We start from the raw sequence: 27826 nt of genomic DNA, 5'->3' as shown, positions 1-27826 counted from the left end.
ACTGGTAAGCCACAAGCCATGTGGCAAAGTATAGATAAGCAGAAATGGGTTAATTTAAGATAGAAAGGGTAGATAACAAGCAGCCTGCCACGGCCATACAGTTTCTAAGCAATATAAGTTTCTGTGTGCTTTCTTGGTTGGGTCTGAGCGACTGTGGGACTGGTGGGTGAGAGAGATTTGTCCTGACTGGGCCAGGCAGGAATCTCTAGCTACACCCTCTTCAGAGCTTCACTTGCAAACTGTTAGACAACAAGTAGCAGGAGTGTCTGGGCTGAAGTTTCACACAGTGCCTGCCCTGGAGCACTGACACAATCGATAGTTGATATACCAGTGTCTCTAGAGAAGCTAAGGACAGTCTCAACTCTGCCTAATGGTAGTAAGTTTTCTGTAGGCCACCCCACCCCCACCCAAGCCCCCCCCAAAAAAAAGCTCTCAGGATGAGGAAAGGAACTATCACGCAGTTATATTTACTATTAACTAATAAAAATATATCAACTGTAAGTCCTCGAACTTACACCTTTATACACCTTTCTACTGAGATGTATAATTCAGATCTATTACTGTAAAATCCAGATCACTGGACAATCAAGGACTGGGGGGAGGGGATAAAATGGGACCTTAATTAAAACATAAACAACCCAAGTCCAGCTTTTCAAAAGCATCTGACTGATACCTAGTCAGCAAGGAAACAGCAGCTGCTTCCAATTATTACAAGCAATTTTGAATTAAGGAGTATCAGTACCTAATGAAGAAGCTCTGTGTGTAGGAAATTTTCCAGTTCTGAACATACAGCTGTTCCAAGGAGGGGGGGCTTAGTAGGTAAAGGTCCTTGCTTTGAAAGTGTGAGGATCTGAGTTCCAATCCCCAGTGCTCACATCACAGAAGGTGGACACTGCAGGTCATACATCTGTAACTCTGGTGCTGAGGAAAATGGGGCAAAAGTATTCTCACCAGCTAGCAAGCCACTCTTGCTAGTAAATGATCTCCCCGTTCAAACACACAAACAAACACACACACACACACACACACACACACACACACACACACACACACACGGGAGGAGGGCACACTCTAGCGATGCAACCTCTTTCTAAGTTAGGAAAACTTCTTCTCTTTGCCTGTACCCCGAGTGCCAGCCTCCCTGTTCCTAACCCTGGGCAGTCCAAACTCAGCCCCAGTAAACATCCTGTGCTCCTCTAGCCTTTTGAAATTATGACCCAAAATCAGACACGGCAATGCAACAAACCCACTTTTAATCCTATCACACACAAGAGAAATATTCTTGTGTATAATCTAGTACCAGCTCCCAGAAAGCACTTGAAAGGTTCGTGTAATCTAATGCTGGATCCCAGAGACCATGTCAAAAGGCTAACCAAACCCTCTTTTAGGATGAAGGTTTTTACAAGCTTCCTTCCCACACAAAAGAACATTCCAGGACAACCAGTTTCTAACTGCAGGTGGAGCTTTAGACCATAAGATTGTCAGTAGCTTTTTGCTTTTTAAGGGTCTCTGATATGAACACAAATGAAATCAGCATGGGAAAGGGAGAGGAAGCCCCCTTTCCTAGGTCACTTTGCACTTGCTGCTCGAGGACCTGAGGTTCTACTCCCAGACACCAACATGGCAGTTAACAACTGGCTGTATATAACTCTAGTTCCTGGGTACCTGATGCCCGTGTGTGTGTGTGTGTGTGTGTGTGTGTGTGTGTACACACGCGTGTGCATGCGCGCACCCACACACTAAAAAAAATTTTTTTTTAAAAAGGAAGGAAAGGTGCTAGGAACAATAATTTGTTTTTTTAGTTATTACGTTAATAATGACCACATCTTTTAAGAGCTCAAAGCCCCAGACCTGACTAATTTACACAAATTGTAAAAATTATCCTTCAGGAAATGTGTCCCAATAAAAAGTAGGTTTGGTCTGGTTTTTTGTTGTTTTTGCAGGTCTCTACCTGTCCACCATCAAATATACAAAGTTACCTGCTTCTCTTTCTCTTCCTCCAGAGAACCTGTGATGTATGTACCTGGTTTAAACACCATCAATAAACATGGTAACACCAGGCCTATGGTATACAGACATATATGCAGGCATACACGTTAAAACATAAATTTTTAAAAGACAGTCTTAAAATACTTTGTAAAACCTTTATGAAACAACAAAAAGATAAGGATGAGGTGAACAAAACACTGCAGTACTGTAGTGTGGGGACCTATAGTATTGTTTCCAAGCCAAAGGAATCCTCATCCATCCACACTGAAAAGTTTAAAAAATTCAAAAACAAAAACAAAATATCCCCTCAAGCATGCACCTAAGAAACCCTAATTAGCCAGGCAGTGGTGGCACATGCCTTTAATCCCAGCACTGGGGAAACAGAGAAGGTGGATCTCTGTGAGGCCAGCCTGGTCTACAGAGTTCCAAGTCAGGCTCTAAAAGATACAGAGAAACCCTGTCTTGAAAAAAACAACAAAAAGCACCTAAGTAGACATGGGACTGGTTGGTAAGAGGACCAATGAGACAGGGTATGAGAGGGTAGAGAGGGTTGGATAGGATCAAAATAACTCACATACATAAAAAATGTCCAAATGGAACCCACTGCACTAGAAGGAAAAAATTGGGGCTGGAGATGGCTCAGCAGTTAAGAGCACTGGCTTCTCTTACACAGGAGCCAGGGTTCAATTCCCAGCACCCACATTGCAGTTCACAACTGTCTGTAACTCCAGTTCTGGGGAAATCTAACACTCTCACAGTTATACATGTAGGCAAAACATCAAAGCACATGGAAAAAAAGGGGCAAATTAAAAAAGAAAATAAACAAACAAACAAAAAAAATCTAGGAACACTCAAAGCTACAGACACCCATTTCCAGATAAACAACTGAGAGGAAATGACAAGAAGAAAAAAAGACTCCCCAGGGACTCTGGCTCCATAAACCTGAGTATCCTGAGGCAAGCAGATTCTGGAGTGTGACCTGGACTCACCATCAGGCACTTAGAAGCACTTTTGCTAGAAAGCACTAACTTTTTACTTGTGCCTTAACTAAAAACAGGACAACACAGAACCGTCACCAGGGATCCTCCAAAACTCTCCAGACTTTAGGAATATACTATGTGATCTCTTATTAGATGAAGAAACTGGCTTCCAAAATAAAGGACTCAGGCACCCACAAATATTAACAGGTTTTTTTTTGTTTGTTTGTTTGTAAGATTCTAAACACCTGGGCATGGTGGCACATACCTACTACATTCCAGCACTGAGAAACAGGAGGATTCCTAATTTGAGGCCAGTCTAGGAACACAGGTAGCCAAGCATGCATGCAGTCAACTTCCATTGGATTTACCTTCCCTGCAATGGCGGTATCGGCCCACTGGTAGGTCAGATCAAGGGTGAAACCATTAGAAGGTTTTAGGGGGCTAGAAAATACAAAGCTATTACATGCATTCTTCCTCAAACCACTACTGACCAACTAGAAAATATCCTGAGGCAGAGATATAGCTCAGCATATCCTTTGATAAATTCTAGGTTATCCTACAAGCATACCCCCCATAAGCAGGCCTTTTAAATTTCCTAAAGAAGAATAGCCACGGGTATTTCCCACCTTGCCTTCCATTGGCACACGTTCACATCTGACTTTAAGAAGCTTCACAAAAGAGTTATAGCCCCCAACTTCCTTGACTTTTAATTAAACTTGGCTTCCACTTCTGAAAAATCTCAAGTTTTTATTTTGTTTTGTAGTCTCACTAATGCTTTTAAATGAGATGCTGTGAAAAGGAAAAGAAAATTCTTTGCAGCTGCATGTGAGCATTCTGCCAAGGGAAGCACGGGAAGAAGCTCTCCCATGTTAGAAATTTCCAACTGGGAGATTTACAAAACAGCAGGGGAGAATGGATGGAGCTGAGGGAGACGTGTGCATGTGAAAGAGCGCAAAAGCTCCCTTTTTGTGTTCAAGTCCCAGGGGCCTTTGGAGGCTTGTCATGCTTCAGCGACTGCTGCCCCTCCTACTTCACCCCCTTTTCTAAAGCCACCATCCTCTCCACACAGGCTTTCAGATAGAAGGGCACATTCTGCAGCAGCCCTTCTTAGTCTTCCTTTATGTGACCCCCCATCTCCCCAGGCCTCCCCAACAGTCTTTCTGCCACAACTGGATAATGGAAAGCAGCTTAACAGGGAGGTAGCAACCATTTTCCTCTGACTAAATGAAGTCCTGGAGCTAAGCTGCACTCCTAAGAAGGAAATGACAATCACTGTGGCAAATGAACTTTTTATTTTCTATTAGTGGGAGCAGGATAACTGGCACCATCAACAGCTGAAAGTTCAGAGATGAGCTTTTCAGTTGTGTTTTGAAAGCTATTGGGAAAAAAAAATCTAGCTCTGCTCTTTTACAGAAAGCTAATTTAGGTCAGATATGCCGTCCGAGATAACAGGGTTTTTACGTTTATTCGTTTAAGTGCTGGTTTTTCCAGAGGGAAAAGAAGTAGCCACTACCAATTTCTAGTAAAAAGGCTCCTTAGAAACCAGTGTCCCAGTATTATCCACTATGCAGCCATTCTCTCGGATAGGAAGGATTCTGTATTTTATATATACCCTCTACTAAACATCACCTCTGGAAAGGAGTAGGTTAAAACTGTTTAGCCGGACATGGTGTCTCACACAGATCTCTGCTGAGTTGAGGACAGCCTGGTCTACAAGAGTTCCAGGACAGACAAGACTGTTGCACAGAGAAATCCTGTCAAGAAACCAAAAACTTCTAAGCCAGCTATCTGAAAGGTTATCAGTGTTCATCTCGGGGAACCAACTTACCTCCCCCTCACACAGAACTGAGTAAATTGCAGTTTATTCTTGAGCATCACAACCACATCCTCAAGAACGTAAGTAAACTGCATAGGCCTTGAGGTCAGCGCAGTCCAAGAACAGCCGCTCATCCACACGTCCAGGTAAATGGAGACTGAAAGAGCTGGGGTCACACATTTGTAAGATTCTCACTCAAACAACCAAGGTGAAACCTAGGCACCACACCATATCTGAAGATCCTTCAGGAGGCATTTCAACAACACGGCGTACTTCCAAGTTCAACTATGGTACCATATAGTTTAAAACCTGCTTCTAACAGCTTTGAACCTGAACTATAGTTTGCAACTCATGTCCCTCCAGGGAGTACCACACTTCCCCTATTCATCACCTACTGATGTTTACCATCAGCTAGTTCATGTTCAAGCTCTTTTCCAGGGGACTGCAGGTCCACACAAGCAGTCCTCAAACTACTTCACATGGGAAAAGAAGGTTGGCTGCTCTCTTAGGATTAGGTGGCGGGAGAGTGAACAAAGGAGTGACACTCCAGAAAACCAGAAGTTTCTGTGTACTATGGTTTATGGCTAGGTAGGAGTGCCGAATTTACCATTTGTCCCTAAAGCTGAGGAGGATATAAATATAAGGTTTGCCATCCAGCAAGTTGTAACAGCACCCCAATCAAAGCAGCAATGAAGTAAGTGCCGGGGGAAGGAAATGCCTCCAGGGCGGTGGAGGACAGCTGAATACTTGAGAGCACCTCTACAGGAACCAGAGGACTAGACAAAAGTAACCTCCTGAGCACTCAGGAGCTCCTAAGTCGGCAGGGACACTACAGCTGCACAGCTGTCATTTCCAGTAGCACACCCCCAGGAAGCAGACCACCAGGGAGATGTCCTGTGCTCATGAGAAGACACTGCCCACTTACTCACATGTGTGCGCATGCACCAAATAACAGACATTTTGCTCACCAGACTTAACCCACCAGGATGTACAACTTCAAGCCATCACAAGAAAATGTCTTGTCTCAAAGTGATTCAAAAAAAAAGGAGTAGGAACCCAAAAGATGGATTCAAAACACCCACAGCAGGAGAAACTGGCCAAGCAACAGAAGCGCAACCAAGGGCTGCCCAGGCAGGGGATGACCATGGAACAAAGTGCTTTTCCTTCCGAGGCCTGGAGAGCAGTCCTTCACTAGGCAGACATGGATGTGGCCCTCACTGTTCACAGTTCTCCTCTCCATGACTTCGGGTACAGGGCAAGCACATGAGAGAGGGAGTTAGGAAAGCAAAGGTGGTAAGCAGAGACTGGCATTCTTATTTGTTCTCTGTTGGAAGTTGTCTGTAATTGAGAGGGAAGTATATTTATTAGAGACCATCCTAAGGAATCTTTCTTTTAAGGACAAGTAAAAATAGGGTCCTCAAACCCTGCTTAATCAGTATACCACATGGAATCCATCAGCCCCATTTGTCCTCTTGGGCTTCAAACACTTCTTAGGATTCAAAGGATTAAGGTGCTCTCAGCTCAGGAATCCAGAAGTTAGGGTCACTTCCTGACTGTAGGAAAACCCACTAAACAGGTTATGTCCTCAGTCAATTGAAGGAGTTCAACAGTGTACAGTGACTTCTTCCCTTAAATCCTGGTAAAGCTATGGCTGCCTGCCCAATTTTTATTAGCAAGCAGGAGTGACTATTATTAGAGATAAAGCTGATTGGTATTGACCTTTCATTTGGAGCCACTCAACTTTGTGCCATCTTTCTTATGAATATCCCTTATGATATTTATGCCCCTACCTCCATGAGTTGGGTGGGATTACAGGCACTTTGTGGCCTTTCTGACTGGAAATACGGAAATAATTATTCATCCTAGTTGGCTAAGAGACTTAAAAAGCTATATACTCTGACAGTTGGGGCAGACTAGCTACACCCTTCAACATTTCCTCTTACAAAGACTCTGAGAACTAAATCAGGTTAAAAATGAAAGGAGGGATTAAAATACATGTCTAGCATGTATGAAATCTTAGGTTTAATTGTAACACCACAGGAAGAAAAAAAACAAAAACAAATAAGGAGCAATTAATGATAGTGGCTCCTATGCCCTTTCCTATATATAATCTCATTTGGAAAGGGCTGGAGGATCTCAAAGACAATCAAGGCTACATAGCAAGTTTCAGGCCAGAATGGGGCAGAGAGAGGTACAAGAACACGAGGAGGCAGGATTCTACAGCCATGTGAAAATACCAAGTAAACTATGGGTACTGGTCCCTAAGGCCTGCCTGCCAAACAAAATCTGGGTGTGCATATGCCAGGACTTGAAGGAAGAAGTCGCCTTCAATTGACTGTGTCTATCCAGTGGATCTGTTGTCAAGAAATGGTCCTAATTTCTGAACTGCTCAAAAGAAGGCAATTCCCAAAGCAGTATCATTTCACAAACTCAATCTCACAAAGCAAAATCTGGAATGTTATTTAAGTTTTGGCTGACAGTCATACCTATTTGGACCTGTGAGAGTGATTAAGGCTAGAATTCAAATCAAGGCATTCTAGACAAATGCCTTTTAAGTGTGGGACAAGAATTTAGCACTCCAACTGCATCCAAAGAGGTTAAGTCCTAGAAGAGACCAGAGAAAAGACAAGCGCTAGACTGTGATCCAGCAAGCACTACATGGACAACCAACTCGTCCGTTCCTTAGTCTCGTGCTCTTAAAGGGCAGATGATGTGCCAACTATTTTAAAGCTCCAACACACCAATTCTGTAAACAATGATGGCTGCGGCCTGCACACTGCGCACTGGAATGGATTCCTCAACTTGGCCTCATCACTTATGCAGCTGATGAAACAAACACTGACAGCTTTTTTGCATTTGTAAAGGCCCCACAGCAGCTGTGGTGATCCCACCATAGAGCAATGAATTAAGCCTGAAACCCAGCTGGGTCTGAACAGAAGCCTTTTTTTGCACAATACAGCAAGACTATCATTGTTAACCTTGGCATTATTGGGAAATATTCTGCATTACATTATAGGGCAGTTCTAACTCAATTCTAAAATTAGTTCTAATAAGCAATTTTAATTTTAGTGGGAAGGATGTGGCAGTTGCTTTCCAAATGACACAACTATGTATACAGCTACACCACACAAAAGCAGCAAAGCAGAACACATTTCCAGTTAACGCAAAGCTTAAAATACTTACTACTTAGACAAATACCCAAGGTCACACAACTTCTAAGTTGAAGTGGGTAACTAGTAATAAGTAGGCTAATTAATGGTCTCCAGACAGGACTTAATATAATCATTCCAGAAAAACCAAAGTGTGTGAAAAGTGTGGGTAACATCATTAGTAAAGACTATTTTGACAATGAACTTCAACTCTATAAGATGTAACATTCCAAACACAGACATGTTAGTGTCTGTCTGGCTCCCACTCAACAGCAACCCTGAAGAAAAGTGGGGACATCCTCAGCACCACACAGGCACCTTCCACCTTCCCAGAATGATACCCAACTTCGTGGGGGTCACCTTACTTGTCATCTGCAAATTCCTCACTCCACTTCTCTTGCTGACCCTTCAATTTCTCTGAATGTTTAAAAATGAGCAAAATTGGCCTGACTTAGTAAGCAACTATATCTAAGCAATTTCACAATATCACTGCATATAGAAATCTGACAAGTCAGAAAAAAATATCAAAAGGGGCTGGAGAGCTAGCAGGCTCAGCTGGCTGATCTTCCAGAGGACCTGGTTTAATTTCCAGCATCCACATGGCAGCTCACAACTGTCTATCATTTCAATTCTAGGGAATTCAATGGCCTCTTCTGAACTCTGCAAGTACCAAGCACACATGTAAAGGCAAAACACCCACAAACACACATAAAATAAAATTCTAAGAAAGAATTCTATTCCAGGCCTCTTCAAAGATCTGCCATTCTACATTTATCATGAAGAGCACTTGTTAACGAGTTTTAGTTGGCTTGGAAGTAGCAAGAAAATTAGGTTTATGCAACCTCTAATCTTCGCATTTGGGAGATCAAGCCAGGAGGGCCTGTTTAAGGCTAGCACAAGAAAATACAGTAAACTGAAACAAGCTTGAACTACATTAGTGCCTGTTTCAAAGAGACACACACCTTTAAAAAAAATTTTTTTCAGGGAGAATTTCTAAGTAAATAGTTAATGTTTGACCCCAAAGTACAAACAATGTTAGCTAAAACGAGTGTGGTTGGTTATGCCTATAATCCCAGCACCGAGTCAGGAGCTGGAGGCTAGCCTGCAACCAAGAAAACTTAAATCAACTGTGGTAGCACATATCTTTAATCCCAGTACTCAGGAAGCAGAGGCAAGAGGATCTCTCTGAGACCATACTGGACTGGTATACAGAGCAAGTTCTGAGAGAGACCAGGCTGTAAGAAAAGAAATTGAAAATAAGAAATTGAAGCAAAGCGTTGGGACGGGGCCTGTCAGTCCTTCATCCAAAGCAGAATCACACACAAGAACCAGGCCCTGAAACACCGGATGAGAGATGCTCATTTGAAAACCTACTACAGCAAAAAACATCCGAGCCATATGAAGCAAATCATCTTATGATGAACCATTGAGTTCCACCACTAAGCAAGTGGAATACATAAATGTGTGAATGGCATTAGTTCACAAATGATCAGAGGCTGCATTAAGAGTGGCAGCCAAAGGGTTGGGGATTTAGGTCAGTGGTAGAGCGCTTGGTAAGGCCCTGGGTTGGGTCCTCAGCTCTGGAAAAAAGAAAGAAAAAAAAGAGTGGCAGCCAAGCCGGGCAGTGGTGGCACACGCCTTTAATCCCAGCACTTGGGAAGGCAGAGCCAGGCAGATGGATCTCTGTGAGTTTGAGGCCAGCCTGGTCTACCAAGTGAGTTCCAGGAAAGGCGCAAAGCTACACAGAGGAAACCCTGTCTCAAAAAACCAAAGAGTGGCAGCCAGGCTGGAGAGATGGCTCAGGTTAAGAGCACTGGCTGTTCTTCAAGAGGACCCAGGTTCAATTCCCAGTACCCACATGGCAGTTCACACCTGTCTGTAACTCCTGTTCCAGGGAATCCGACTCCCTCACACAGACATGCAGGCAGAATACCAATGTACATAAAATAGAAAAAAAGTGGCAGCCAAGGAGGCTAGAGAGATGGCTCAGTGGTTAAGAACACTCGCTGCTCTTTCAAAGGTCCTGAGCTCCATTCCCAGAAACCACATGGCAGCTCCCAACTGCCTGATGCCCTCTTCTGCTGTGCAGATGTACATGTATCCACAGACATAAAAGACAGAAGTAAAAAGAGCGGCAGCCAATCTAAAAAGGACCCCACTGAACCTCAGAAGTGGAGGGCCTCAAACCCAGTACAGAAACAACCTAACTACAGTAACATAGGGTTAATGAGCATTTGTGCTGTTTTGCTAACCATTTATTGCATTTTCTAACAAATGCAATCCAGTGTCCACATAAAAGCTTGCACACAACAGGAAAAAGGTGCACATAAACCCAAGTGTGAATCCGATGACGGATGGCATCCTAGTATCAGTTTCTGTTGCTGTAACAAAACTGACCAAAATCAACTTGACAGACAAAGGGCTTATTTTAGTTCACAGGTTAGAGGATATCTGCTGGGGAAGCCAATGCAGAAAGGTCTCCGGCTCATGGTTGGAGACCTTTCCTGTATCTCCCAGAACCACATGGCCAGAAAAGTGAGGACTGCTCACAGTGGGCTGAGCCTTCCCTAATAAATTATCAAGAAAATACCACACGCTGGCGGTGGTGGCACGCCTTTAATCTCAGCACTGAGAGCCAGGCAAATCTCTGAGTTCGAGGCCAGCCTGGTCTTCAGAGCGAATTCCCAGAGTGCTGCCCGCTAAAAACCAGTATCCAGGAGGAAAACTCCTCAGAACAAAAAAAAACAGTGGCTGTCAGAGACTGGGAAACTGGTGAAGTGGGAAGTAAGCACCACTGGTGTGGAGTTTCTCTGTGGAATTCTGAAATATTCTAAAATTGACCACAGTGGTAGCCGTAGAATATACTAACATACCACAGAATTGTTTCTAAAAGACACTCACATCCAAAATTATATAGGAAAGCCTTGAGATGCCTCATCTTGGTTTAAAATACCACAAACGTGGGGTAGGACCAGGACTGCCCAGAATTGTATACAAGACAATTAAAAGAAAAGCTTTAGAGCTGATGATCTGCAAAACATATAGCAAGCAAAGGTCAGCTGGGTATGTGGGGATGGCTCAGGTGACAATGCTTAAGTAGCATGCAAGAAATCACTGGGTTCCATTCCAACACGTCATATGTCTGTAATTGCAGCACTCAGGAGGTGGAAGCAAGAGAATTAGAAGTTCATGCTCTGGGCTACAAGAAAGCCTAAGAAAAGACAGACAGACTTTGGGGTGAGGTGTTATTCAGTGATGAAAGTGCTCAGAGTATGGCAGACCCTGGATTTAATTCTCAGCACCAAAAGAAAATGTAAACACAAAGCTGTGACAACCAGGCTCATTGGCATACCTACACTCTCAGCTAGCTACTAGGAAGGTTGAGATGGGACCACACTTGGGTTGGAGAAACAAAATAACCCTTCCTTGCCCAACCCCCCCAAAGTTGCTTTTGGTCAAGTTTTTGGGGGAATTTTATTTGTGGGGGTGGGGGTGGGTTTACAGAAGCAAACCAGGACCAGAGGTAACTATCCCTAAACCCCCCGCAAAAAGTACAACTTGAGGGCTCAAGAAACAGCTTCCCTCATAAAAGTACTTCAGCTGAGACTGAGGGCCTGAGTTTGATTCCCAGGACCTAGAGTGAAGGCAGAATGGACTTATGAAAACCGTGCCCGACCTAAATTAACAAAAATATTTTAAGCTGCACTCTTAGTCTTGCTATATTACTCTGAGGTTGTAATCTGTGCTAAAAATAAAGATTAGGTGAGTCTATCTATTATAGATATAATCATCTAGTGCCTACTCTGACAAGTTCCCTAGATTAACTTTAAAACCACCTTGAATTTGTAATTTAGATACAAAAAGGAAATGCAAAAGTAGTAATTCCTACTCATCAGCATTACAAATATCTTAACACTCAACACAAAGGATTATTTGCTGTTGATTGCAGGAAAGAAAGCACCCAGACACTCCATTCCTTGAAAGACACTTCCCCAAACCTTCATATATAATGCCTGTCCAGAAAACCAAGCTGTTTGCTGGCCACAGTGACATCATCTGTTCTTTGCAGGGATGGGATGACCTTCATGCATCAAGGGGAGGAAAGGACACTTTCTTACAAAGGTAACATGAAGGTGTTTATTTGTATTAAACAACTGTAAGCAAACACTCTTTGCCTGTGAGAGCTTTGCAAGTCAAAGATAATGGCCTTCCCTGGTAAACTGACTGTTCTTTATAATCATCATTATTTATACTCCCAGGAGGCTTTGCCTACTGCTCTGATAAATTCTGCAAAGAAATAATATGACAACTTCAGCAAGTCTCCTGGAAGAAAAAAAAAGGTTGGGGGAAAGGCCAGATGAGTAGGAAACTGTGTTTCATCCCAGTTTATGTCAGTTTGGGGATTGTCATACATCACTTCTTAATTAGAGCAGGCAAAAGAAAAACGGGGAATGTAAAATTTAAAAAAAAAAAGATAAGCTTTAGAGTCAATAATTCCAAATCAGACTCATATTTCCAACCAGTTTACCAGCAACAAAAGAAAACCCATTTTATTAGAATAATTAAGTTATGATTTATCTTACGTACAATCAAAACGTAGCATTACACTCTCGTATCTAAACAAAAGTTCTAAGTCTAAGAGTTCTGCACAACTAACTCACAAAAACTCATGATGTAATTAATAGTGAGTTTTACTTTTGTTTTGCTGGGGGAACGGGCGACGACAAAGTAAGAATAAGAAGCAAGTGTTCCCTGATTTCTTCAACCATGGGACTTGGCCTAAGGCTTCGATGTGCCCGGAGCCCCGACTCAATCTCAAGCCAAACATGTTTTTATTTAACGAGGTTTTATTTTCACTCCTCTGCCACCTTTCAGATTCCAGCCTAGTTAAAACCACAGTGGTTTGGAGTCTACCGTAGTTTGAGATAGCAATACAGAGTATTTGAAAACAATTTTAAAGACATAAAACACTGATTCATTAGTAACACCAACCAAGCTAACAGGAGTTCAGAAGTTCATTATTAAATCCAGACCTTGCCTGGCCCCCTGCACTGGAGGATGGGGGTGGGAGGGTGTTAAAGGGCCCGGCATTTAAATAGAAATCTGATCCCTGCCACTCAGGAGATAACCGTCACTAAGGATTACTTTCATGAATCTTTAAAATTCTTGCAGATTAAAGTTCTGTCAGGGTGTCAATACCAATACTACTGAGCAAAGTTTTTTAGTCAAAATTCAAAGCTATGCAGGTGTACTAGCTCATGCTTGTAAACCCAGACTCTGAAGGAGGCTTAGTAAAAGTGTGGAGGGCAGCCTGAGCTACCGAATGAGCTTCAGACAGTCCTGAGCTGGTAAAGACCCTGTCTGAAAAACAGCTGTGGTGGTGCAGTCTTTCCTTTCAGCACTCTATAGTCAGAGGCAAGCAGATGGATGCAAGTTTGAAGCCAGCCTGTCCTACATAATGTGAGTCCCGGGCCAGTTGTGGCTACACAGAGACCCTGTGGCAAATTAAAAATAATAAAATAAAATAAAATAAATAAATAAATCAAAGCTGCTCAGTGCCAAACAACTGCTGGTTTGAGGGCAATTGTTTGTTCGTTGCCCATATTTTAATTTTGTATCATTTTTCTATGTCAAAACTGCACTTTAGTCAGGTTGAGGATTTATTCCTGGGATGACAGCTCATTATGTTGTACATCCTTTTAAAGAGTATGTGTGACATGTAAGAGATATATAAAAATATACCATTTTGATTAAATAACACACACACACACACACACACACACACACACACACACACGTACATAAAGAAAAGTGTAATAATTCAGCCAGATGTGGTACCATACACATTCAATGCCTTGGGTAAGCAGATGATCTCTAAATTCCAGGCCAGCAAGGTCTACACAGGAGACCCTAGGTTTTTGAGGGGTTTGTTTGTTTGTTTGTTTGTTTGTTTGTTTGTTTTTAGCAACTTTAAGAAAAAAAAATAATTAGAAAGTCCAAGTAAATAGCTAAAAAGTGAACAGACCCAAATGGTCAACAAAACCTTCTACCAACACCCCAGCATCCTTAACTGCACAGCAATTAACTGTTTTCATGATCTTTGCAATATTTAGGTAACAAATCCACAGTGCACCTGGCATTAAGTGTAGTGGTCTCAGTCAGGCAATGGTTTCATACAACTTTAATCCCAGCACTTGGGAAGTCAAGGAAGGCAAGCTCTAAGACAGCCAGTGCTACAGAGAGAAACCCTCTCAAAACAAACAAACACAACACACACACACACACACACACACACACACACACACACACACACACACACAGAGAGAGAGAGAGAGAGAGAGAGAGAGAGAGAGAGAGAGAGAGAGAGAGAGAGATAGACAGACAGATAGGCTTCATCTGATGGAGTCATGGAGCACTATGAAGGGCCAAACTGTGTGATGACACAGCTCCATTGATGGCCAGGAAACATAAGCAAAAATCCTTCAAGGCAGATGAAAAGCATGTGCTATTAATTTAACTAGGAGCCCAGACCATGACTCCTTATTAAATGCTTTCCATTCACATTGGCTCTTTCATCCTCCAACATCAAGACATCATTACAATCTGAAAATAGAACAGAGCTTTAGTGCTTTGGGCAGTATAAGAATGGGAAAGGAAGCAACTTGAGCAAAACCAATGGGAGTTAGTAGATTCCACCCAAGAAAGCAAAGTTCATCCAAAGACTTTTTTTTTTTTAATAGAGTTTCTCTGTGTAGCTTTGGCTGTCCTGGAACTCCACCTGCCTCTGCCTCCCTGGGATTGAAAGCTCAGCACCATGGTTGGCTCCAAGAGGACTCTTGAAACACAAAAGAAATGTTGCTTCTTTGACACTATCTCACAAATATCATCTAAGAGCGAAATATTCAATCAGTCCCAGAATTTTCCTACTACTTAAGAAGGAAAAGGCAAGCCTTGATGAGAAAGACAAATGCTAAGTAGCCACATGAATTTCCTTCCACTCTCAAACAACTAGAACATGCTGTAATGGTGATGACCCAGAAACACATTTTCTTCCACCTTGAATTTGGAGAGTTGTACCCTAAGGACTTGTAGGACTTGGATTAACACTGTCTGGACATTAATACTTCCTTTGTTAGCCTTTCCTTTTCCTCTGAGAAGGAGCTCTTTCTCCCTACTGTAAACTCAGAAGTAAAGCAATCGCCCAAGGTCACCATCATGTAAACATAGCCAAGGAAGATCTTCACCTTCGATCTGACTCCAAACCTTCGGATCTGACTCTAAAGCTAGTGCTCTCTTCCTAGTGGTTTACATCCTTGCTCCATAGTAAACTATAGATTCTCTCAATGAGAGCAAACACAGTAAACAGTTAAACTGATCAAGCTCTGAAGCTCACTCAGCCCCAAGAAGGGTACAAAGGCCACCCTACAAACTGGACTGAAATCACAAGTACAAACAATGATTCCAGGTCATTTTAATACTTAAGTATCTCCCATTTATTCACAAATGAAAGGACCTCATAAACACTCAAAATGTACTATTATACAAGCTCTCTCTTCCCTTCAGTATTAAAAAAAGCCCTTGCGTCTAATAACACATTGTGTTCTTAAGAGTAATTTTGTGTTTCAATACTTTCACATTTCTTATCTTAGTCCTAAATGCTGAGAAAGGACAAGAAAATAGAAACTCAACTGACAACTCAACTGACAACTACGAACTTACAAGTGTCTTTTTAAATCCAAAAAACAAATTGGATGATGGCCTTAACATGCACCATGCACAGAACATAAATTAGCACAGCCCCTCCCCAGGAGACAATATGGTATACAGTTCTGAGTCAGTGCACATGATACATACAAAGCAGGCTACAAAACATCGGGGTTCTTTTTTTTTTTAGCTGAGGATCGAACCCAGGGCCTTGTGCTTGCTAGGCAAATGCTCTACCACTGAGTTAAATCCCCAACCCCTAAAACATTTTTTTAAACAGCCCTAAACCTGTGGAAAAGCCAAAGGGGCAACAAGTCAAGTGAAACCTATGTCAATGGCATGCCTAGAGCCATTAAAAAAAAAAAAAAATGTACTGATAACTGGGATAAGATATAAATGGGAAAAAAAAAAAAAAACATGAGTGAGGGAATGCATCTACAAGTGGAAGAATATCCAGTATGCAATTCCAGTAATTTTTATCTTTGAGTACTTGTCTGATTGAAATGAGTTTATATGAAGCAGAAAAGCCATTTTTCACAAGGGAAAAAAAAAAGGCTGCTGGCTTATAATTAGCAATGGGGATTACATATGTATGAATTTTTATTTTTATTTTTCCATGAAAATGAATCAATTACTTCAGCTACAATGGATGACTGAGAACACACCGGGCTGGAAGTGTCACCATGACCTGTTCAAAGTCAACAGAAGAGGCCTTCACTTACAAGTGCTGGATTTCATGCCCAGCTGTCCAACAAAGTGTGAGTCTGGTACATAACAGTAGGCAGCTTCCCAGCTTTAAAATAAGGAGTCTGAAATTTTAATTAGTGAACTCCATTTTTTTCCACTAGAACCACACTAATTCCCTCCCAATGGTACTGAAAATATCCCACCATTACCTTTAATTCAAGAATTCTCTGGGTTCTGTCTGGGCAGTGTCAGCTCACACCTTTAATCCTAGGCAAGTTTATATCTCTGTAAATTTGAGGCCAGCCTGGTCTACACAGAGCAAATTCCAGGACAGTCAGGACTACACAGAGAAACCCTGTCTCAAAATAAACCAAGTGTTCTCCGAGTACAAACTTTCCGCTGGTCCAGACTTATCCACAATCACCTATAAAACTCAGGCCCTGGGGCTGGAGAGATGGCTCAGTGTTTAAGAGCACTGACTCCTCTTCCTAGAAGACCCAGGTTTCAATCCCCAGCACCCACATGGCAGCTCACAACTGTCTGTAACTCCAAGACCTGACACCCTCACACAGGCAAAATTTAAAAAAATTAAAAAAAAAAAAAAAAACACAACTCAGACCCTAACAGACACACAAAGAAGTACTCCTTTGCACCTAGAAATAAGGGGTGCTACACAGCTACACATAAGGAAAGACTAAGAGCCAGAGTCTGTTGTGGATGCAGTATGGCAGTCTAGCCATGAGATCCATAAATAGTATAGTGGAGTCCTCAGAAAATCCACTTGCCTGAGCACAGATACAAACTTACAAAGTTAGAGGCTAGGCTCAGCTAAATCCAGGAGTGTGTATAGCGAGTGGATGGGGGCAGGTAAGTGGGTTTTTATTCTATACTGAGGAGAAACTCGGTTGCAGGAGACCACAAGTAGCCACTGAAAGATCATGATCAGATTTTCAGTTTCAAGGAATATATCCTTCAAGTTGTACTTTTAAACATGTTTGTGAGGACAGATTAGGTGCTGCATTAATCTTAATTCTCAATCTATCCTTTCTAATTGTCATATATTTCCTGATTCAACAGACATTCAACAAGCAAAGTGGGAATGGAGGTGGAGATGATTACATCACCTCCTAATCTTTAAAGCCTTGCTCTAAATACACTGTTCAGCTCTGAACTTACTAGATTTATTTATTTCTGAGTCAGCTAGGAAGGCGGCTGGCAGGCCTGATGTCTCCAAGTTGGTGATTTCCAACTGTGTAATAATACCTTGAGCATTTGTGCAGCAGTATGCAGTTTACAAAGTGCTTTCACATCAAAAATCTGCCTGGCTCTCCCAGCCCATAAGGTGCACTCAACAATGTTCCAGATGAGGAAGGAACTGCCATGTTGTCCAGGGTCACACAACCAAGTTTAATCAGAGCTGGAACTAACTGGTCCATTATCTAAGTGTCCTATATAGTTAAAGCAGAAGACCCTTCATGACTGAAGCTCATGTACTAGCAATGACAACTCACATACAAAAAGCACACTCCCTGCTGCCTAACACAACCAGCATTCATTCTGCCTTTCTGCAAACCTAGGGAAGGATAAATGCAAAAACACATGATCAGTACTAATCCCTTCTCATTTCCTCCTGGCACCTGGTGTAATAGTTGGCAGAAATGAAAACCAAGAAAGAGTCAATCACTTAGATCTCTCAAAAATGGTGATTAGAACATAATGGAGAAAGAACCAGTCACAGATTGTAAGAAAGTAGTAAAATAGAGGCCAAAAGGCTTCCTAGATTCTCTGGCCAATTCAGTCATCAGAAATACAGAAATAAATGCCTGTGCTATCCCAGGAGGTCAGAAAGTCATCTCTTGGACTGACAACAATACTCACAATCCATCCACTTCACTGCTCCAAGTATGGTCCAGACTTATCCACAATCACCTACAAAACTCAGCCCCTGGGGCTGGAGAGATGGCTCAGTTTATAAGAGCACTGACTCCTCTCCCTAGAGGACCTAGGTTCAATCCCCAGCACCACCCAAACTCCAAAAGAAATGAAGGGAAAAAAAATCCCTGTGTGTACTCAAGAACAGTGTACATGAATGAAGTAAGTGCCTTACCTGGTATCTTCAGAGTTATCATTGTGAAACAAAGCAACTTTAAGAGTTTATTTATTTATTTGGCTTACACTTCCATATCATCGTCACTGAGTGAAAATCAGGACAAGAACTCAAGCAGGGCAGTAACTGATGCAGAGACCATGGAGGAGCACACTACTTACTGGCTTACTCTTCATAGCTTGTTTAGCCTGCTTTCTTGTAGAACCCAGGACCACCAGCCCAGGGGTAGCTCCAACCACCATGGGCTGCCCTCTCCCTAAAATCAGAAAACACCTTGCAGTTTTGCCTATAGCTTGATCTTTCTTTTTTTTCTTTTGGTTTTTAAGACAGGGTTTCTCTGTATAGCTTTGCACCTTTCCTGGAACTCACTTTGGAGACCAGGCTGACCTCAAACTCAGAGATCCGCCTGCCTCTGCCTCCCGAGTGCTGGGATTAAAGGCGTGCGCCACCACTGCCCTACTCAAACTTGTTTTGTTTTTGTTTTTTTTAAGATTTATTTGTATTTGTGTGTGTGTCTCTGTGTGTGTTTGTGTGGCTTAGCCTGATCTTATTGGGGGCATTTTCTCAGTTGAGGTTCCCTCCTCTCAGATGACTCTAGCTTGTATCAGATGACCTAAAACTAGTCAACACACCTGGAGTGTGGAGTAATACCACCTGTAATTCCCCAGCCCCTATGGGCCAGAACCTACAGGACCAAACTCAAAGTCAAAAGAACTCTACTGTGGGGTTCTTCTCTAATGCAGTCTGTCATACATCCTTATGACTTAAGTGATTACATATTATTACTCAAGATGCCTCATTAACACAGCTAGACAGTTTCTGTTTCATGGATGGCACACTGGTGTGGACCAAGGACCATTTCCTCCAGAACTCATGGTCTCCAAACAGCAAAGCCAGGAGCAACAGTCCAAGTGTAAGAAAAGGTACCAAAGGTGATTTGTGACAGCAAAGTAGTTTCTAGAAGCCTGGAGAACTGCTACCCATGATGCCCTCAGGTACACCCTTAAGTATGGGTGGATAATCACAGTCCTATCTAGGATCTTCCAATGAAGACTCTGAGAAACAAGGGGACAACAGAGTAGCTCCACCATGTGCCATAAGAAACAATCAAGCATAAGCATGCTGCAGACTAGCCTGTTCTCTCCCCTACTGGGTAGTGATGATCAATCACTTGGCATCTATTTCATCTGAGCCAAAAAACATAGGAAAACATACAGCTTTAAACTATATGAATGATGTTTTGGCATTGACATTCTCTTCTGTAAAATGGCTTTAAAAGCTCCTTTTTTCTGAGGGGCGGTGGTGGTGGTGGTGGTGGTGGTGGTGGTGGTGCAGCACGCCTTTAATCCCAGCACTCGGGAGGCAGAGCCAGGCGTATCTCTGTGAGTTGAGGCCAGCCTGGGCTACCAATTGAGTTCCAGAAAAGGTGCAAAGCTACACAGAGAAACCCTGTCTTGAAAAACAAAACAAAACAAAAAGCCCCTTTTTTCACGTGACCTTGCTATGTAAACTATGTGGGTGGCCTTCAGACTTGACTGGATCTTCTTCTCTTCATAATGCTTTCAAGGACAGGAGGTATTGTGTGGTTGTCTAAAAGTATTTTCTAAATAGCTCAGCAGGTAAAGGTGTTTTGCCTCCACCTGATTTCAATTCCCCAGGACCCAAAATGGTGGAAAGAACATAGCTCTGCAAGTTGTCCTCTGACCTCTACATATGCCATGGTGAGGGCACGTATGCACAAGCACACAGGCAGAAACATACACATATACACAGATACACTCAACATACAAATATTCATTAAGAGGAGCACAAGTACTGGAGGCAAATCTAGGGCACCAGAAGCAAATAGTAAGTCGTCCCTTCCTGAGTAAGTCAGCTCAAGTGTCAGTTTTATAGTAAGTCAGCTTTACTGAAAGCTATGTCTGTAATGCCAGAACAGAATCACAGAAGACCATGAGTTTGAGGCCAGTATGAACTGCAGAATGAATGCATATGCACTTAAGGATTTGAACTGAACAAGATCTTCGGTGGTATCTTGCGGGACAGACAAGTTTTTGACCAATAAGATGAATCAGTGGGTAAAGGCACTGGTTACCAAACACCACACAGAGAGAGACGGAGGGAGAATAAATGTAAAATTAAAAAAAAAAAACTTTTAGCTGAGAAAACAGTGGGTGCCTCTAACTCTAGCCCTTGGAAAGCAGCAGGAGGATCAAGGGTTCAAGGTCATCTTTGGCTACACAATATAGTTAGGCCAGCTTGAGCTACATGAGGCTATAGAAAAATAAAAAGTTATAAAGTGATGTCATGATGACCATAGAAATGCTACTGAACTTTTTCTTTTATTGAGACAGTGTGTCACTCTATACCTCTTTCTACCTTTGCTATACCTCATTCTACCCTTGAAATCCCAGCCCTCTTTTACCCTCCCAAGGCTGGGGTCTCAGTTCATCTTTCCCTCCAAGTCCCCAGTCTTTTGTCTTTTTGTACACACTTCTTTCATACTTGCTCCACATGTTTTGTTGAAGGAGAATTTCAAGTTAAGAGGGAGTGCCCTGGAGGCTGGAGGTATAACTCAGTCCACCACACCACCACCACCACCACACCAAAGAAGGACTTGCAACGTAGTGTTTATGAAGAATCCACAAATCAAGTGTCCGGCCTAATTTAACATCCTTTTTCTTTGAGCACTTTTATCACATCTCCTCCAAAGCATTCAACTTAAAGTTGAATCAACTGTTTCCACAGTCATTTCAAGGTTTACATAAGACTTAATTGTAATTACAAGTATAAGCTCAACTGGAATAACCAGATTTGGGAACAAACAACCGACACTTGGCAAGACTTCTGGGTGGAAGCCAAAGAGGACAGAAGCACACCCCATAGCTGCCCACTGGGCAGAAGCTTCAGGTTAATAACCAGAATGTTATGCACCTACGGGCAAGGAGGCTAGGCAGGTAGAGGTTAGTTAGAACTGACACAAGAATGTTTGGGGAGACTTGGGCCAGTAACATCAGTAGGATTTGAACACTGTACCCAAAATGTTAATTTAAATAGCCAAAGCTTAATTCTGGAAAAAAATAACCCAATTTTGGCTTTTGGAACAAAGCTTATTATTCATTTTAAATTTACACACAATGAACCTGACTGTATTGCTTCTGTATTGTCTGTACACCACACCTACAGTGACAGTTTTTAAAGATGCTTCTGCTTGGAACTAGGATTTCCTAGCATGTGTGTAAGGTCCTTAGTCCACCCCAAACTCTGCAAAATTCAAACAAATCACCTCCACCCTAGACTCCTTGGGAAAGGGAAGGATTTTCAACCACTAGAAACAAAGAAAAAGCAGTATGAATTAGAAAAAAGAGAATATACAAGGCAACTGAATAACTTCAGTTCTTCCCCCATAGCTGTAAAATATCACAATGATTGTTCAACAAAGGAAAAACAAGCAAGCTCACTATGTATCTCTGGCTGGCCTGAAACTTGCTGTGTAAACCAGGCTGGCCTCAAAGGAAGTGATATGCACAGGTCTCTCTGCCTCCCCAGTGCTGGCAGTTAAAGGCTGTGTACCAACCATGCCATGTAATCATGACTTTGAACTTTTTAGTGCTGGAGATCATTCCCCCCACCTCCCCCCAACTTTAGCCATGCTAAGCAAACACTCCAGCACTGAACTAAACACCTCTGCCCTAGTATACCTTTCTATTGTTTGATTTTACTTTGCAACTATAAACCGTAGTAAAACTCAGTTTCCAAACCTTATGAAGCAACCTCACTCACTTTCTGGGGTCATGGGGTGGCCTGGGTTACGTTTGTTCAGAAGCATATTCCCAAGGGCCGGGCACTTTAATTCCAGCACTCAGGAGGCAGAGCCAGGCAGATCTCTGTGAGTTCAAGGCCAGTCTGGTCTACAGATCGATGCAAGACAGACAAACACCAAAACTATAGAGAAAACCTTGTGGGGGGAGGGGGTAGAAGTATATTCCCAGCTGTTGGCCTCACACTTGCTAGGTACCAGAGAATTTCCTTGACTCCTAATCAATCCTCCTGCTTAAACCTCCTGATTACAGGCACCACACCAAGTCATTTTCCTGGCAATGGGTAAATGCTAGGGAAGCATTCTACCAACTGAGCCATATTGGTGGCAGAGGATCTTTGAGGCAGTTTTTTATGCAGCCAAGAAGGGCTTATGGTCACAGACTGGATATTTAACTAAAGATATTTAACTAAAGATAATCTTGAACTGTGCTGGAACTACCAGCATTTGATAAACTAGACCCTTAAAAAGCTGGGGGTTGGGGGGGGGGGAGCTGGTGAAATGGCCCCACAGGGTAAAGGTAAATGTGTCTTCCAAACAAGCCTTAAGATCTGAATTCAATGATAAAAGAAATGATGCAAAAAAGAAAATACACACTGAGCAACCATGCAACTGTTTTATATGACCAAGAATTCGGGCTCTGGAAGGCAACATTTTCCAGTTATTTAAGATATTGTATTGGGAGTGTGCTCAATATAATTAAGACAGGATTATGTATTTCAATTTGAGGTTCAAGAATGTCATTTAATAAGAAATGCAACATTCATTTCTCCCAAAGCCTTCCATCTACATACAATCACACTCTCAAACTCTTTGCTAAGGCAATAAACTAGGTGGAAGACATCTAAAGCTTTTGAGACCAATTGTAGGAAGCATGCTGTCTGTCTTCCACCAGCTTAAGTAATAATGCCACCTTCTATATAAAGCAGCATACTGTTTTACATCTTCCACCCACACAACCTCAATGATTTAGTCAAGTGACAAAAGCAGTTATGACATTTTCCATTTTACAGAAAAGTGAAGATTCACATCATGAACCATTTGTCCTCCCATTAAGATCCAGTGGCTCTTGCGACTCAAGAGTCCTGTGTTCTTTGGATACAGTCCTCCAGTCTCCAGGGTTCCCAGGATACAGTAGGTGGGCAGATGAACAGCACAGCCCAGAGGATGACAGCCTTTCCCCAATGACAGTGAAAAGCTTCCAAAAAGAGCAACAGCTGAGCAGCAGCAGTATCCCCCTTCAAAGGTAACATGCCACCTCCTGCAATGGCATCCCAACACAAAGTAACCAAATTCTCACTCAACTCCACCAACACACAAGGAAAAGGTCCCCTAAATGCAGTTTCCTTGGTTTTCATTAACACGAGCCTGAGTCTCATAATGTCATACCATCAAGACTTGGAACTGAGGAGTAACAATACTGCGTTAAGAAGGCCCCTCCTCCCTGCTCTCCAGCCCATTAGTAGTATGAGAACAAGGTTCAAGGGCACTCGGTGAGGGGTAAAAGGCTTCCCGAAGCTCACCTGATGGGACCTGGAACAACCTCAAAGCGGAAGGTCAAGGTTTGTCGCACACTTCACAGCCCCTTCCTCCTCCCACGTCCCGCTCCCGCAGCTCCTACTCAGCCCATGCTTGGAACCTTCCGCCGGGACTTTTGACATCACGGAGGGGAAGGTTCCACCGGGCCGTCCCTTTGTGACGTCACAATGACAACAGACCGCGGCTGCTTGTGATGGGGGACGGGAGGGGGGTGACGGGGGGGGGGGGCAGAACCACTAGGGGCACGGGGCGGAGAGGGGGCGGAGCACATAGACGCACGGCAGGAGGAGGCCGCGGGGCGGGGAGGGGGCGCGCTGACGTCTTGCCTGCTTAACCTGTTGCTCTCGAGACTGAGTCTGAGCCCGCGGGGCAGGGCGGCATGGAGACGCCAGAGCCGCCAAGCTTAGCCCAGCACGCGGCGGGGGGCGCCCGAGGCAGCCTTCCCTCCGCCGCACTCACCCAGCCCGGCCCGCCCCGGGTCTGCACGCCGCGAGCCCCACCCACCCGCCCGGCCAGAGCACAGCCCAGAGTCTGCCCCCTACAGGCCGCCCGCGAGCCCGCCGCCACGGCCCCAGCCCCGGCCCCGGCCCTGCCCGCGGCGGGCCCCGCTCACCCTCCCGGCCCGCTGGGTCCGGAGCTCGGCTAGAGCACCGACTCGGCTCCTGCGGCTGTGACTCGGGCTCTGCCTCCCGCGGCCACCGCCGGCCACATCCTTGTGGCCGGACGCTGGGACGACAGGATCCGCTGGCCACCAGCAACAACAAAAAAGCCTACCCCACAGTGCTCTCTAACTTATCGAGGTCCGGGATAGGGTGGAGGGTTCTTGTCCAAGTTCTAACCCATCCCCTTTGTGGTACAGCAGAAACAGACATGTTCTGGGAAGGCGTCCACGCTCCAAGGCAAGGCTCTGCCCATGCAGTTTCTACACACCGACTTTAAACTAGTCCTTAGCGCTCTACCCAGCCCTCTGCAATGCGGATGTATTTTAATTCTTAAATTCCTTATGGAGCAGCTTCGTAAGTTGAGCTTCATTATTTAATCTCGCGTTTCTTTCATAGTTAAGTTTACGTGTCTAGATTAGAATCAGCTCTCCGGAAGAGGAATTCAGGTTTTCCATTAAATATAATTTTTAAAGAGCCACTACCCCGAAGGTCATCTCCCATTATATACTCCACACATCAGAAACGGAAAATAATAACACCAAATTCTCGACTCTAGTTATATAAAACTTTCTTATACGATCGCATTGTTCTTTATGCATCTTCAAGGGCCTTTTTTCAGGGGGGTGGGGGGGAATGAGTTCTTTGCTCTAAGCATATGCAGCTAACCACCGGATCACTCGAGTGCATATTTGGTTAATCCCCTGGTTCCCCTCTTTGCTCCCCCCCCCCCCCCAAACTTACAAAAACAAAAAACCCACTACAAAAAACCAAAACACTCCCTATGTCAAGCAAAAGGTTGCTATACCATCACAAAACAAATTTAACTATTACAACCTAATTTCAGGACCTCAGTTAACAAGGATAAATTATTTGCAGTAACATATGCATTCACTCACACACTCACACACTCACACACACACACACACACACACACACAGATACAGACTTAAAAAACATTAGCTATATTTCCCCCCTAAAACTAGAAACCATGAATTCTTTTTAAACAAAACCAAAATCAGCCTCATTATTAAAGTCAATACCAATAAATGCAGAGTCCCTGTAACATGATTCTCAACTGGATTATGTTGCAAACTAGGTAAGCCAAAAACGACCACATATAATAAATGGATGTGCCAGTGCAAGAAGATCGCCATAATCGGACCCTGGATTGCAACTTACAGGGCTCCCAACATACATACCTTTAAGATTTTCCAAATAACACCAATAACAGGCTCATTTGTATGCGAAGTGCAGTATGGGGCCAAATTCGCCCGAGATTTGCTACCGCAGGCCCCCACAAACAGAACCCAAAGCTCCACCGAAATCACTTGCCTTTCATCTAAAACTACATTAATGTTGTGTCATTCGAGGTCAATTTATTCACTTGAGGTATCTACACCAGTCTGTTTTCTCAACCAAACTAGGCAGACCTGACTTTGCCGGAAAAGCCCTTTCGGAAAAGAAAGAAACAGCCTTATCGGACTCTATGTTTAAAACCCTTGAGCTGCAGAATTATCTATAAACTTGACATTCGCAACCATTGCTTCAAACTGCAAGCCAAAGGATGTGTTGTGAAGAGCACTTACGTATTTCTTCTGGATGATATTCCTCTTGGGTCTTTCCTTGCTCATTCTGAGATCCAAATGGTGATTGCAAAAGGGGACAATTGCTTCATGAATTTAAAGCCGTCAGAAATTTGCAAAAAAATATCCTGGTGGTTTTTATTGTTGGTGGTAGTTGATCTTGTAATCCGACTTTTCTTCCTCTTCCCCCAAAGCCAGATTCGCCTTGAAATAAATCCGAAATTGAGAAGGATAAAAGAAAAAAAAATAAAAAGCCAAAGACGAACGAAGCAAACAAGAAAAATTCACTTTAGTAAAACACTCATAATGGAAAATTTCCCCCGAAACACACAACACAGAGACACAAAAAAAAAAAGAAAAAAAAAACCGACGCCCTTCACTCCCCCCCTTTTTCTTCCAAAAACTACATCAGCGAAACGGGAAGGTCCTTAGTGTCTGATCTGTAGTTACATCTTGGAAAAAGAAAAAGAAAGATAAATGTAAAATGATGGAAGTCACGTCTGTGCCGCAGCAGCCGTGCGAGCAGAAGAGTCAACTCCAGCGGCGGCGGCGGCGGCGGCACCACAGCGGAGGGCTCGCCGAGTCTCTTTTTTCCAAGCCCCCCAACCAATGAGAGGGAGGCTATCCAGCCCAACTTTAAATGGACTCTGCTTTTATACAAGTTAGGGCTCCTCGGCTAATTCCCCACCGCTCGCCAGCCGAAAACTCCCACAGCGGAGCCGTCGCACGCTTGCTCACCCTTTGCCTACCAGCCCTGGCCCAGGGCCGAGGACGCCCGCAGCCCCGTCGACCAGACCCGGGAGAGGCCTCAGCGAATCCTTCGCGGGCCGCCCGTCAGGCGCCTCTCCCGCTCCGACCCCAGGCATGGAATTGACAGAGGCTCCCTAAGCTCAATGCATGGCACGCTCGGTCGCTCCACCTCAGCCCCTTCCCCCTCCTCCCCCCGCAGTCCGCTCACCCCACGGCAGCCACATGCAAACCCCTCGCCACTGCCCTCACGTCTACCTGCAGCCGGGCAGCTGGGTACCAGTGCCCCAGGACGCCCGGCCCGGGGGAGAGCCGCCTATTCCCGGGGCACCTTAGAATAGTCCCCTTGATCTTCTGGAAGTTGTAGTCCCTTGACTACAAAATGGCTATGGCCACGGGAGCTGGGAACTACAATTCCCAGCGTGCCCCGCACCGCCTGTCACTCAACTCCCTTCCCTGAGCTCGCTCGCTCGCCTGCCCCCTCCCCCTTCGCCGGCCCTGCCAGCAAACGCTGGGACGTGTCCCGCGTGCGACACTGCGAGAGGCCGGCTCGGGATTGGCCCGCGGAGCGTGTGGTCCGCGAGCGAGGAACTCCCCACGCTGGCCCGCCCCCTCCCCGCGGGCGGCCGGCCAGGCCCCGCGCGCCCCGCCCCCACCCGGGGCGCGAACCGCCTGTGGAATCGAGGAATCGCGCGCGCGCCCGCGCGCGCGTGCCCGCGCCTGGAGGGGGTGGGGGGGAGAGAAAGCCGCCGGGCTTCCCCGAGGAAGGCCTCGGAGCGCGGCGGCGGCGCGGGGGGCGGCGGCGGCGAGGGGGTTGGAGCGGGTCCTAGGCAGAACTGGGCCACGCACCAAGAGGAATCCTCGGTGCGAACTCGCTGCTCGGCGGCGCCTGCCGCCGCTGCTGCCGCCGCTGCCGCTTGCCGGGGCGGGCGGTGTCACCTCAGGACAGCGCCTCGCGCCCGTGTGCCGGGGGAGCGGCGCGCGGCCCGGGTGGCCCGAGGTCACGGCTCGCCGCCGGCCCGTGGCCACACGCGGCCCCACGC

At 44.4% G+C, this 27826-nt stretch overlaps 1 protein-coding gene across 3 annotated transcripts in view; it reads right to left on the bottom strand.

Annotated features, from left to right (window-relative positions):
* Jarid2 (jumonji and AT-rich interaction domain containing 2) overlaps window positions 1–27121 on the bottom strand; it is a 185647-nt gene extending 158526 nt beyond the window's left edge. The window contains exons 1-2 of one of the 3 annotated variants that reach the window (XM_036187509.1): window positions 27042–27121; window positions 26040–26240 (exon numbers count right to left, since the gene is read on the bottom strand). In XM_036187509.1, the coding sequence (XP_036043402.1) occupies window positions 26040–26084 (45 nt within the window). In that variant the 5' untranslated portion in view covers window positions 26085–26240; window positions 27042–27121. Of the gene's footprint in view, window positions 1–26039; window positions 26661–27041 lie in introns of those variants that run through there. The other 2 variants (XM_036187508.1, XM_036187511.1) reach the window with 2 other exon arrangements.
* Between the last annotated feature and the right edge of the window lie 705 nt (window positions 27122–27826).

The sequence above is a fragment of the Onychomys torridus genome, chromosome 5 (assembly GCF_903995425.1).
Source record: "Onychomys torridus chromosome 5, mOncTor1.1, whole genome shotgun sequence".
Lineage (NCBI taxonomy): Eukaryota > Metazoa > Chordata > Mammalia > Rodentia > Cricetidae > Onychomys > Onychomys torridus.
This window is presented reverse-complemented; position numbering and strand designations above follow the sequence as displayed.